Genomic DNA, 14,573 nt, shown 5'->3' on the forward strand with positions numbered 1-14,573 from the left:
AACCACTGAATACTAATAATTAATTATTATCTAACTAAAATGGCTGATCTTCTCCTGCTCCCTGACAATCATAGACTAGACCCTATTGAACGGTTGGGAAATAAAGGAAATTATGGCATTTCATGAAACATAAATATTGGCATCGACTGACCAGGCACACCTTAATAACACAGAAAACCTAGAATAGGTTTTGGTTTGGTATCTTAAAAAAAAAAATCAATACAGAGATAAACAGACAGAAAACTGACAGCCCACCTCCCCACTTGTGTAGACCTTACCCAAAACAACAAAGATGCACTGAACGATAACACATCTCCAAGTGCTGACAGATTCCAATTAGTTTATTGATTTACTCCAAGAATTTAGTTAGTGCAAGGCAAACTGTCAGGATGCTCCGCTTCTGGTCGCTGCTTATCCACTGAGGCAGTTTCATCCAGCAGAGACGGCCGGCTGATCTTTACTGCGTGCTTGACTCTTACTCTCCCCCGCCCTCTATTCCTTCCTTCCTTTCCTTCCTTTCCTCTCTCTCGGTCTCTCTCTCTCTCTAGAATTGGCCATCTGCTTCTGTGACTGCGCCTGTAGAGCAGGGTCCGGCTGCTCCCTGATTAGCCTCACAGACACTGTGGAGCTCATCAGCTGAGAGAACAGACTTGCACTTTGCTGAGGGCCGCTGCAGCTTTGCTCTGCTGGGATTCACCTCTGTGCACCATGTGTCCACGGAGCTGCGATCCTGCAAGCTGTTACTCCACATCAGTTACAGGCTTCTGAGGGGTCATAGCAGTTTACAATCATGATGTGAATTTCAAGATTGGATAATAATCGTAATAATAAATTATTTTTATTTGTATTATTATTTAGATTGCTGTTGTGAACATGTGGAAAAGAGAAATAATAATTCAATTCAATTTACATTTATTTTCACAATACACATTGTTTCAAAGCAGCTTTATAGAAAATGCATGTGTCTGCATTACAACAGAGTGATTGTTATCAGAGGTGACTGTGTCCAAGTTATGGATTTCATAAATGTATATAAAAATAAAAACGCAGTTAGCTAACAACACTCTAAAAAGGGATGTGTTAAAAAACAACACACAGCACGTGTTGAAGATTTTTAACACACAATGTGACTAGACCATGTCTTCAATGTCTTTTTCAAATGCTGCTTTCACCGCGCTCTTCACTTGTTATTACTAACCAGATTGACTTTATTTATGTCAGATGTCTACAGAAGCTCTTATTGAGAATTAACAGGTTTTGGTGTTGACGATTCATTGAACGTTTCATTTGAAGTCACCAGAATCGTGATTAGTGGCACCTTTATTTGGGCTCTTGACCCTTGACTCGTTAACATTCGTTTTTCTCTGTTTGCGGTATTTATTTTGCACATTTGAAAAAATATGACCAGATAATAATATTATCATCATCATCATGTAGTTTTGTTAAGCTCAGCAAGAGTTTAATATCTGAAAGATGGCTTTTAAAAAGGTTTAGCAAGATTAGCATGTTGCAATTAGCTTAAAATATGTTTTAAAATACACAGTGCGTACAGGATCTTACAGTCTACGGTATCAAACAGACATCAAGAATCAGCACATGAATCTTAACAATGGTAACAAACGAAAAGCTTCATGCCGCAATGCATGCTGGGTGCCACCATAGTACAAAACTCATCCATGACTCCCAGCATGCATTGCGGGATGAGCACTCAAACTACATGTGTTAAAATCTACACAACGTGTCATTTTTAACATCTCTTTTTACAGGTTGTGTAAAAATCATTTTATAAGAGTGCGCCAACAATGTGCATTGTATGCAGTGTTTGCTATGTTCTCAAACAAACAGGCCAGTGTAAATAAAAGTTATTTATATACAATATTTTGTCAGTTGCTACATTTTAATTTAATTTAAAGTGCAAACTCGGTTAACTGTTATCTCTTCATGAACTTTTCTCAAAAGCAGCATTATCAATTAGGGGTTGAAGAGTGAATAATTGAATAATGTACAGTACAGTAAGTCTGTCCAGTCATTGAGCTTGAAATATTGTCTTGTACTTTGTGTGCACATGCATTCTGTACTCGACTATTGATTAAATGGTTAATATTTTTAAATCTGCCCCTTTCGCTTTATTTTTAAAATGACATCTGAGTATGTAATTACCTGACACAATTTGTGTGTTAAAATGACTTACACATGTATTGTGTTAAATTTAACACAACATGTGTTGTCCCTGAGCACACTCACTACATGTTAAAACTGACATCTCTTTTTAGAGTGAATGTATTAATTTAAGGTAGAAACAATGAGCTCATTGAAGTAATGAATATGTTGTTAACAAATGATTAGGATATATAGAACAATTTTGCATTGGTGCATGTTGATACACTCTCTCTGAAATAAAAATTATTGTTATTATTATTAATAATAGCAGTAGTTTTTCAGTTGTATTTCTGTATGATTGATGTTATTAATTATCATTATTATTGCCAACTTCCCATGTGAAATTCAGAAATACTGTAATGAAGAGATGGGACCACCCATCAGAAAAGAGAAAAAGAAAAAAATGCAGTGTTCAAAATGGCGTCCATAGCAACGAAACTCCCGCCTTTCAGTTTGTTTACTCTAAAATGCCAGCCTGAAAAATACTTTTTTTAATGTGATTTCAGCAAATTGGTTTAAACAATGGAGAAAGACTGAAATCTCAAAAACTATTTACTGGTAAGTAAACAAGAGCTTATTGCATACTGCACACACAGAAAATGAGGTGAGCGCCAACATTACAAAGATAGCCACAGAGTAAAGTCTCACAATCCCTTTCAGCTGGAAAGAAGTCCCATATAACATAACCTCCATTTAATGACACAGACTAATAAATAAAAAAATTGCATTCCTAAGGGAAAGCGCGGTCTCGCTTTCCACACTTCTTCCAATTACTCCATCTCAGTAGGTTCGGCCATGAGCTTTTCTGCTCCACAAGTTCTGTCATTCCCCACACCAACAGAAAGGAGAAAGCCTTCGTCGTTCCAAGCATTGTCTCTGTCTAATTGTCTGGCACTATGACCCTGTGGGCTCAGAGGAAAATGGTGCCCTTAAAGCGGAGTACACAGTGTAGAATTATTGCTCTTAATCCAGGAGAATGGCCTCCACCACCACCAAACCTGCTGCAGTTAATTAAAGAGAAAGGCTGAAGTGCAGGCCTGGTGGCTCTGAGATAAGTGAGAGCAGTGAAGGACAAAGCTAAGCAGAGGGAGAGTTTTTAAGATTGTGGGTGGAGATTGAGGTAATGCTATTGTGGACGTGAGGATTCCAATTAACGTGAGGAGTTTACTCCAATGTGAGATTCATTTAGATGCGATGCACTGTAAAGATGTTGTTAAAAATCTTATTTTACCAGGGAGGTAACTTAAAAAGGATTAGTTCACCCGACTCACCCTTGTATCATTCCAGACCAATGCGACTTTCTTTTGTGGAAGTTTCAATTAATGCGCTGGCTATTCTTTAAGCAATTATGGGGACTAAAACTTTAAAGCTTCATAGTGCAAAAGCACCATAAAATATTTTTAAATATAAAATATCATTATTTTGATGTCACGCGTTAGCTTGGTGCGAGAAATCTCTAGTAAGCTATTAACCCAAACGCTGAATCAGCAAGAACCAGATCAGTCTGATCTGTGAACGAATCATTCAGACTGGGTTTGTAAACTGAATCTGATACCTTGCAAAGATCTGATTCAAAAGAGATTGACAAATTGATTCACAAATTGGACATTTGTCATGAACTTTCAAAGAAAAAGAAAGTCATAAGTGTTTGGAACGGCATGAGGGTGATTAAATTTATGGCAATTTTCATTTATGGCTGAACTATTCCTTTAAAAAATAAATTAAATTTATAAGTTTTACTTGCAGTTTGAAGATGTACACGCTAGAGGCCAAAAACACACTTTGGCTATTGTTGTTTTCTAATATAATTAAAGCAAGCGCATAATCATATTTCAGGCCTTTTTCCCGAGTGTAATAGCAATTTTCTTCCATTTTACAGAACTGTCAGATATTGGCTAAATTATGCATGGCAGCACAATTAAAGCAGACGTGAGTCTCAATGAAACAGAGAAAACGAGTTCTCCATATCTGCATGCAAATATAAACTAGTTATAACTCTGTAACGCAGACATAAAATTAATCTTGGCATATCCATTCTTTTCAGAAACAGAAGATTGTGTGGCCTGTATAATATACACTGGGGGCTAAATTATTTGGACAGCGTCCTTTTAAAAATAATGATACAAACATGCCAAAAATAACACACTGGTCTTGTCATTTCTGTGGAACTTCCCACAATGGAAAAAAATATATAATTCTTACAGGGAACCATTACACACTTCCATCATATCTCATATTTAAGTCTTTCACTGGATTACTTCTAGAAAGAAAGAGTGTTATCCACTACATTTGTAAGAAGAACCGTGAATGTAAAATAAAATAAAAACTTGCCCCACATGACATTGTTGTGCAAATAAATCATATATTTATGAATCTGTGAAATGCACTTTCTTTTAGAGAATTAAAAATCCGTATATGTAAGCATTATGTGAACTCAGTCGCCACTGTGAGCCAGCAGCATGAGCCCTTTAAACACTTTCCACTGGCTGATTTTCCCCCATTTAAAGGTTCCCTCTGGGCAGTAATACCCCAAATAAGAATACTACAGCCTGCTGTACATTTGTGTTTACTGGTAGGAAGCATTATTAGCCTGTAATTTAGCCACTGCTGACATGCTATTATTTACACATCTTACAATGCATGATAGACCCCTTGTGTTTAAATATATATATACATTTTTTTTAAATGCATTTTAAACAAAGGCAGCGCTCTAAACTTTTAACTTTTGCTTATTTATGAAAATAGCTTTGGCGTCCTGCAGTAAGGGAGTCAGAATAAAAAGAAAATTGCGACTTTATTGATACTTTACATATCCCAATTGTAACTTTATAAGTCGTAATATAATTTTACACATCACAATGTGACTTTATATGTCAGAGTATGACTAATTTAAATCTCGCAACTGCAACTTTTTATCTCACAATATGACTTTCTTATTCCACAATTTACCTCACAATTACGCTGTTTATTCTTTACTCAGAGGCAGAAATATGCTTCCATACTGCAGAGAAATAGGTGCGTGGTTTTGTGAACAATAAGAAAATTAACAGTTTTAAAAAAGCAATGCACTTCTAACATAATGTATTCGATATAATTGAATATTCAGGACATTATACAAAAAATGCCATTGCCTTTGAGATAATGACCCAAGTGAAATAATGAGCACTACGCATATGACAGGAAACGCATATACAATCTCATTTGAAAAAGAAGTTCATGACAAGTTCTGAAATCACAGCACTCACTTTTAAATTAGTACCCATGAAGGCCACCCACTGACTGTGCGGAAGTGAGCAGCTTCAATTATAAATGCATAAATGCCGAGAGGATCGTACGTGCACAACCATGAGTATAAGGCACTTTTCATCATCAACAAGCTTAGCTCTTGTTAAAAGGAGAAATTATTATATAATTTCTGAGCCAGTGATCACTGAATGCTTTATCCTCTATGTTTAAACTCACCTTGACAGAGATCTTCCCCTCATCCTTTGGTAAGTGTGCAGCCAGGAACCAGTCTCCAGGGAGGGGGCTGGTGACATTGAAAACTCCTGTGGTGCGGTTGGGCAGCGTCCATGTCAAAGTGACAGCGAAGGAGCCTGGTATGACGGTGTCCTTTGGAAACCGTGTCTGGAGGGGGTTGATTACAGGTGGAGCTCCTGACCTGAAGTACCTGTAAACCAAAGAGAAGGTTACATTTCAAAACAAGCTGTGGACCGTTTCCTTGGATGAGACCAAATGCAAATGAGACTGTCACCGTTTACATTCCAGTGTGATGCAAATGAGGCTTGAATTTCCTATTAAAGCTGGCACAAAACAGAACTCCAAAAATAATGACTGTTTTCAAACACTCAGACATTAGTCTGTCAAACAGATAATCCCCGATTCACGCCACTGGATGAGATTGTGTTCAGTGCATCTGGGATGCTCAAAAAATAAAATGCAATTCCGTTTGGTGCCACTAGTGATGCAGAAATTACACAATTTACCTTAATGTTTTCATAAACATAGAATCATCAACTGTCCCCACAAGGATAGTAAAACCTGAAATTACTGTGAGGAGTGAGGAGACCAGCCGACGAACTCCACAAGGTAATGACTTAATAAACATACTAAACAATGTCTTAATGAACATGTAAAATTCAGAACGTTTTCTAAAGTAGATGTAGGGACAGAAAATATCATTAACCTAGTATAAATATGATAGAAGATGTGGAAGTTCCCTTTCAAGGGAACTCCCGTTGCGTCGAAAAGCTGACGCTATGGGAACGCTTTGCGTGATGACGTCTTGAAGCACATGTAAAATCAGTCCAATGGTGTGGCGGAACGTCAGAGGCGGGTGACGTCACGTACCAGGAAGCTATAAAAGCCGGCCCGAAACAGAAAACGAAAGCTTTCTGAGTCTTCAGTTGCGCTCTGTGTTGAATCTGTCCTTGTTATTTGGTGTTGTCTGTCTATATTATATATATATATTCAGTATGGCGAGCAAGCAGCAGTTTAGAGTGTGTGTCCATCCCTGCCCGCGTTATTTAACGGGAGGTGATACTCACACTCTTTGTGTTGTTTGTTTGGGTGAGGAGCATGCCCAGTCAGCACTCGAGGGTGGTGACTGTGTGCATTGCGACGCGCTTCCATTGCGCACGCTCCGATCCCGCTTGGCTCGGTTCAATCCCGATCGCGTTCCCCAGGGCTCGGGTCCCGCCGCGGCTGAGGCTCGGCGGCGATCTCAGACCTGGGGTTCGCAAATGGATCTGTCAGTGGATGTTGAGACGGGCTCTGCCTTATCTCAGCATCAATCTGACAGATCCAGTGCCTCTCATCAGGGTGTGGAAGCACGCATTGCGGTTTCTTCCCCCCCGATAGAGGCACCAATACTGCAACTGTCCAACTCTGAGGAGTTGGATGTTGTGAGTATTGAAGCTGAGTCTGAGGATTCGCCACCTCAGTCTCATGCGTTTGAGGAACTGCTCGATGTTATTACTAGAGCAGTTGACAGACTATCTATTGAGTGGCCAGAGGATAGGCAGGACGTTTGTTCGAAAAGTAAGCTCGACGAACGCTTCCTGCCATCTCGTACACAGCCTCAGCGAAGAAGCCTTCCGTTTTTCCCCGATCTCCACACCGAGGTGTCGAAATCGTGGGGAAAACTGGTTTCATACAGAGTGTATGCACCACAAACATCCCACTATTCTTCCATTCACAAATATAAAGAATATGGTTATGGGGAGATGCCGAAGGTGGAGGAGACGCTTGCGAGCTATCTCTCTCCAGCAACGGCATCTTCCCTGAAAGCTCCTTCACTTCCCTCTAAGCCAGTAAAATTCACATCATCTCTGGTTCATAAATCGTATGCAGCCGCTGGTCAAGCTGCAGCGTGTCTGCATACGATGTCTATTATGCAAGCCTATCAGGCAGAATTATTGGGGGATTTAGAGGAGGGCGGGGGAATTGGTCCTGACACAGTGGCTGAACTACGCAGAGCCACAGATCTGTCTCTCAGGGCCACCAAGGAGACCGCTAAATCAATCGGGCGGTCTATGGCAGCCCTGGTGGCCACTGAGAGGCATCTGTGGCTCAATTTGAGCGATATAAAAGAGAAAGAAAAGCACGTTCTCTTAGATGCTCCGGTTTCCACTGTTGGTTTATTTGGTGATGCAGTAAACAGTGCGGTAGCTAAATCTCAGGAAGCTGCTAAACAGGCAGCTGCATTACAAAAACTTCTCCCCCGCCGTTCTTTCATTGAGGCTGCTGAGCGGGAGCAGCCTCACTCCTCTAAAAAGAGCGCTGAACATCGTGCCACTCAAAAACAGAGTGTGTCCTCTCGTGCTCCCCCACAAAAATCTCGGGGACACGGAGGGCGCTCTCAAACCCAGCAGTCTTCGAGGGGTAAAACGGATCTGCGGACCGTTATTACCGCCAAGAAGGCTGCTGGGAAAAAGTCCTGATGTCTGAGGGCTCAGGACAAATGAGGGTAGTCCCCCCGAAGCAGAGCGGTTAACACCTCTTTTCACGGTGCCCGTCTCTCTTCGGTGCCCTCAGGGGACCGTTCTGCCAAACCTGCCACCTCTGGTGTTACAGGGCGCAGCGGTCTCCGGCGAGCACATATCTCAAGGTCCACCCGGAAACGTAGTGGCCTCGGGATGCCCGCCCCCTCTGAGGAGGGTGCTAGAGCAGTCTGTTTGGTCGTTCCCTGCCGGTGCGCCGTTACAGGGCGACGAACCGACTACTCAACAGCAGGAGAAAAATACGGTGCCGTCTCTCTTCGGTGCCCTCAGGGGACCGTTCTGCCAACCCTGCCGCCTCCGGTGTTACAGGGCGCAGCGGTCTCCGGCGAGCACATATCTCAAGGTCCACCCGGAAACGTAGTGGCCTCGGGATGCCCGCCCCCTCTGAGGAGGGTGCTGGAGCAGTCTGTTTGGTCGTTCTCTGCCGGTGCGCCGTTACAGGGCGACGAACCGACTACTCAACAGCAACAAAATCCAGAAACCAGTCTCGAGAGACTGGTACCTCTAGTAGAATCTTTGACAGCGTGGAAGCTACTGTCAAATGTTTCTCGTTGGGTCCTGCAGACCGTGGAAAAAGGGTATTAGATACAATTCTATTAACGCCCACCGCGGTTTATGGGGGTCCTGCCCACAGTGGTGGGCCCCGAGCAGGTTCTGGTTATGGAACAGGAAGTAAACACTCTGTTAGAGAAAGGGGCCATAGAATTTGTACCCCCCTCCAACAGGGAAACCGGGTTTTACAACCGGTACTTCATAGTTCCAAAAAAGGACGGGGGATTGCGTCCCATTTTAGATCTTCGAGTTCTGTACGAGTACATGCAGCTCAAGTTCAAAATGTTAACCTTGAGACAAATCGTGCCACAGATCAGGTCCGAGGACTGGTTTGTCACGATAGACCTCAAGGACGCATATTTCCATCCGTCCGTGTCATTGGAAGTTCCTGAGGTTTGCTTTCGGGGGCAAAGCATACCAATATCGAGTTCTTCCATTCGGCCTGGCTTTATCACCCCGCACTTTCACCAAATGCGTGGATGCAGCTCTGGCGCCTCTGCGCCTCCGGGGTATTCGCATCACGAACTACATCGACGATTGGTTGATTTTAGCTCAGTCGCATTAGATGGCGGTTCAACATCGAGATGTTGTTCTCGCCCATATGAAAGAGTTGGGGTTACGGCTGAACGCCAAGAAGAGTGTGCTTTCTCCATTTTAGAGGACCACTTTTTTAGGCGTGGTTTGGGATTCAGTGTCGATGCAGGCGCGCCTGTCATCGCCACGCTTCGATTCCATCCTGGCAGCTGTGAGAAGTGTAAAGCTAGGCCAGCTACTCACTGTCAAACAGTTCCAGAGACTGTTGGGTCTCATGGCAGCAGCTTCCAACGGGATACCTTTTGGACTGCTGCACATGAGGCCCCTGCAGTGGTGGCTCAGGACCAGAGGGTTTTTCCCCGAGGGGCAACCCATTTCGCACAATCAAGGTCACGCGGTGATGCCTACGTGCCTTGGTTATGTGGAAGAAACCTTGGTTCCTGTCCCAGGGCCCAGTGCTGGGAGCTCCTTGTCGTCGCAAACTGCTAACGACGGATGCTTCCCTCACGGGTTGGGGAGCGATCCTGAGGGTCGCTCATCTCAAGGTCTGTGGGAAGACCATCATCGTTCCTGGCATTCTATAGCCTAGAGATGTTAGCTGTCTTCCGGGCTCTGAGGAGCTTTATCACAGGTCTCAGGGGACACCATGTGTACTACATACGGACAACACGTCGGTAGTCGCCTATATCAAGGGGGTTTGCGCTGGCATGCCATATCCTCTTGTGGTCCCAGGGGAAGTTGCTGTCACTCAAGGCAGCCTACATCCCCGGGGTCCAGAATATAGGAGCAGACACTCTGTCGAGACAGGGGCCGAGGCCCGGGGAATGGTGGCTCCACCCCCGAGGTGGTGGAGCTGATATGGAAATTATAAGTGGATCTGTTTGCGTCTCGAGAGACGTCTCACTGTCCACTTTGGTTCTCCTTCACGCATCCAGCTCCTCTGGGACTGGATGCTATGGTACAGACGTGGCCGAGGCTACGTCTGTACGCCTTTCCCCCAGTTGCTCTGCTCCCGGGAGTTCTGGAAAGAGTTCGCAGGGACCGGGTTTGCCTGCTTTTTATAGCCCCGCGCTGGCCGGGCAGAGTATGGTTTCCCGATATTGTGTCCCTCCTCGACGGGCATCCTCTGGAGTTACCCGTCAGGAGGGACCTTCTGTCCCAGGCAGAGGGCTCGATATTTCACCCTCGGCCAGAACTGTGGAACCTGTGGGCTTGGCCTCTGAGGGGGCCCAGCTCATAGAGTCAGGTCTCTCAACCGAGGTTGTTGAGACCATTCTACAGTCCAGAGCTCCCTCCACGAGGAAACTTTATGCCCTGAAGTGGAGAGTATTCACTTCTTGGTGTAGTGACCGTCTGTTGGACCCAGTCCACTGCCCAATTGGTACAGTGCTGGAGTTCCTGCAGGAACGGTTCACTGCAGGTCTGACCCCGTCCACTTTAAAGGTCTATGTGGCGGCCATAGGTGCTTACCACAGTCGTTTGGGTGGAATGTCTGTGGGGAAAGACCCCTTGGTATCTCGTTTCCTTCGTGGCACTTGGAGGTCCTCCTCCCTTTCGAAATCGGACCAGGAGGCGAATAATTTGCTTTGCCCTGTTCGGGCGTTAGACGCGTATGTCCACAGAGCTGCCCTGTGGCGTAAAAGTGACTTTTGCTCCCCTAACAAGGGAGGTCCAGTGTCTAAGCAAAGGATGAGCAAGTGGGTGGTTGAGACTATCTCACTGGCTTATGAGGCGGCTGGACAGCCTTCTCCTTTGGCTGTCCGGTCGCTCTCTACTAGGAGTATGGCGGCCTCTAAGGCCCTTATATCAGGAGTATCGTTACAGGACGTCTGTGATGCGGCAGGCTGGTCCTCACCGCACATCTTCGTCAGGTTCTACTCTCTGGATTTAGACTCTACTCTAGGGTCTCATGTTTTGTCTTCTTAGTGCTGCTCACATGATTACACACAGGACAGACATTTGTAGCTATGGAGGCGTTGGTATAGACGTTCCCATAGCGTCAGCTTTTCGACGCAACGGGAGTTCCCTTGAAAGGGAACGCCTCGGTTACGACTGTAACCTCGGTTCCCTGAAGAGGGAACGAGCGTTGCGTCGCCTTGCCATATCTCCTTCATGCCTGTCAGCGCGACTTCAGACTTTACGAAGCTTTCGTTTTCTGTTTCGGGCCGGCTTTTATAGCTTCCTGGTACGTGACGTCACCCGCCTCTGACGTTCCGCCACACCATTGGACTGATTTTACATGTGCTTCAAGACGTCATCACGCAAAGCGTTCCCATAGCGTCAGCTTTTCGACGCAACGCTCGTTCCCTCTTCAGGGAACCGAGGTTACAGTCGTAACCGAGGCGTTCTCTAGTATGACAGACAAACTTGATTTGTCTTGACTTCTAAATCTAAAAGAAAGAAAAAATCCCTAACCTCCCTTTTAAAATGCGGGGATGTCCTCAACTGGAAAAAATGCTTCATGTACTAACAAACAAACACTTTTCTTTTTTTTTCTTTTTTTGAAAAATCAAAAAAATATGTCCTCAAGAAATTGAAAGTTCAAAAGTCAATGGGAAGTATACCCAGATTTCAAGTCCAAGATAAAGAAAAACCGATACATGTGATTGCACGCATGTTCATTTGAAAGGGATAGTTCACCCTAAAATGTTTAATTGTCATCATTTACTCACCCTCAAGTTGTTCCAAACCTTGAATGAGTTTCTTTCGTTTGCTGAACACAAAATAAGATATTTTGAAGAATGTCGGTAACCAAACAGTGATTGGACCCATTGACATCCATAGTATTTTTTTGTCCATACTATGGAAGTCAATGGGACCATCAACTGTTTGGTTACTCATATTCTTCAAAATATATTACTTTGTGTTCAAAAGAAGAAATAAATGTATACAGGTTTGGAACAACTTGAGGATGGGTAAATTATGACAGAATTTTAATTTTTGGGTGAACTATCCCTTTGAGTAAGCTAATATATAAATAAGAAAAGAAACACAGAGCCAGAGAAAGCACATTGAAGTCACTGTGAATCAATTAGAATGCAGAAGATTGAGGAAGAAAATGGAACATTGTGACTAACACTAAATTATGCATTAAGTGAATCGTAAACAAATATTCCAACATTAAACTCCGCCGTTAATGTTTTGAGCAATGCTTACAAATTTAGGAGGCATTGATTTGGAACAACGCCCTGACTAGGCTGCAGTTACAAGAAAAGGAGAGACGAAGAATGAAAGAGACAAAAATCATTCACTCACATCAGACTCATTTTCATCACAAAACCACACAGCAATTTTCTTTATTTCAACATGGAAGCACACAGCCATGAAAGTAAAAATTCTTCCCTCAGTCCCTAGCCTGTCAGTCAAGATACAAACACAGCCAGACAGTAGGAACCTGCAACAAATCATGGAATGACACTTTTTTCTAAAAGGCTTCACTGTCTGCAATTATTTTTGCTCAATGCATTGTTTGGTGTCTCCTGTAGTTTGTCAGTCCCATCAAAAAAGGCACAAAAAAAGCCTATCAATTACTCTTTTATTCTCTGTTTTTCTCATTTTCGGAGGTAGAAATCTCATATACAGTATGTGTATGATTGTCACGCAATGATTCAGAGGTGTCCATGATGCAAACTGATATTGTTATACATCACTATCTGACACATTTATAGTGCTCAAAAAATGTATTTTTACATCAGTCACTGTGCACAGCTAGCTAAACACCCACCCAAAGAGGTCTATAATACCTGGAAAAAACTTTGCGTTAGCATTCCCAGTTATCCTACTGGTAGTTGCTCAGCTGGGTTTATTTTTGTCCAATTAAACCATACAAAAAAAAAGCACAAAAACGCACACAATAACTTGAATACACCTCTTCTAGGATTGCTTGGTTGGTTGCTTGGCTGGAGTGCGTTTCCCAAAAGCATCATTAGCCAACCAAGATCGCAAGTTCCGTCGTTATAAGCATAGTTTAAAGAGTCGAGGAACATTCGCAAGTAGCATCGGAAAGTTTTGTGGTTGGAACGACAGCTCTGGAGCTGTGGTTAGAAGCATAGTTTGCATGAAGTGGACTCAATAAATCCGTATCTTGACCCAAATAAGCAAGCTGACATTCAGTACAATCTATATATTTTATTTAGAACACATACAAATGTAATTTATGTCTTTTAGTTTACGTCTTTTAGATTTAAAGCGTCCTGGATCCTTGACAGATAATAACTCAAAATACTGCTGCTGGAGCTCTGCAGGGTTATTAGATAAGTCATTTATGTCCTTCTTATACTTCTAGTGCAACTAAAAGATGTCCCATCATCTAGGGTCTTATTCTCTAAGACGGATACCCCATAGGCTACTGCTCACATGAATGTGACGACACTGGCCGGTTGAATGTTGTTAAAGCACAAGCTTGTGTGTTCTGCATTGCCAGACAGATGATTTTATCTGGGTTGTGTTTTGCACTGAGCCATGAAACTTTTCCTTTGAGGCTGCAAGTGGCAGCTCCAGATTGGCTTACTATTTAAAAAATATATATAATAATTCCTAAATCAATTGTTTCATACATTAAGTATATAAAAAAAAAAAAAAATGTTAGCAGTAAAACATCATTGTTAGTTAATGATTCTAATACATTACTAATATTAAAGAACTGAACCTTATTGTAAAGTGTTGCTCATTTTATTCTTAATTTTCTGGTGGTTATTTTGATTTTAAATGAAAGTGAGAGAGAAATCTCGTGCCACTGCCAAGCAAATTCCTGACAGGTCAACCACTTGCTTTTTACTTTTGCTGAAAAAGCATCAAAAACGTCAACGTTGAGCATGGTGTAATATAGTGACACATGACTTGGCCATACACCAGTAATGTCCGTTTTTCTAATTAACTCAACATGTACAGTAAATAGAAATTGAATTAATGCATTTAGTTAAAGGACAAGTTCGGTATTTTACACTTAAAGCCCTGTTTTCTAAAAAGCATCTTTTGCAGCGATTTTTGTGTGAGCATATCAGTGAACACCCCTGACCACTCTGTGAGTTTCACGTCTTTGTAAACGAAAGTTTAATGCGTTTTAGGAAGGATTGTTCCAGTGCACCTATGCAGCCATTCTGGAGGTGGGGGGGCAGGGCTGGACTGGCCATCGGGCATACCGGGCATTTGCCCGGTTGGCCGACGTGCTTTTTGGGCCGATACATCTCATACTCATACATAATTTTTATTATCATTATTATTTTTTTATTTTTTTAACGGCCCATAAACTTTGTACATCGGCGGCCCATTCGTTTCGTTTTGTTTTGTTTTGCTTAATTGGCGGCGCTGGGTTTGTGCTGGTGT

General features: G+C 42.8%; 1 protein-coding gene across 1 annotated transcript in view; it reads right to left on the reverse strand.

Annotated features, from left to right (window-relative positions):
• tmem8b (transmembrane protein 8B) overlaps positions 1 to 14,573 on the reverse strand; it is a 147,264-nt gene that overhangs the window by 84,468 nt on the left and 48,223 nt on the right. The window contains exon 3 of the mRNA XM_082170065.1: positions 5,623 to 5,830. Coding sequence (XP_082026191.1) covers positions 5,623 to 5,830 — 208 coding nt within the window. The remainder of the gene's footprint in view (positions 1 to 5,622; positions 5,831 to 14,573) is intronic.

This window comes from Leuciscus leuciscus (assembly GCF_965113295.1).
Source record: "Leuciscus leuciscus genome assembly, chromosome: 5".
NCBI classification, from domain to species: Eukaryota; Metazoa; Chordata; class Actinopteri; order Cypriniformes; family Leuciscidae; genus Leuciscus; species Leuciscus leuciscus.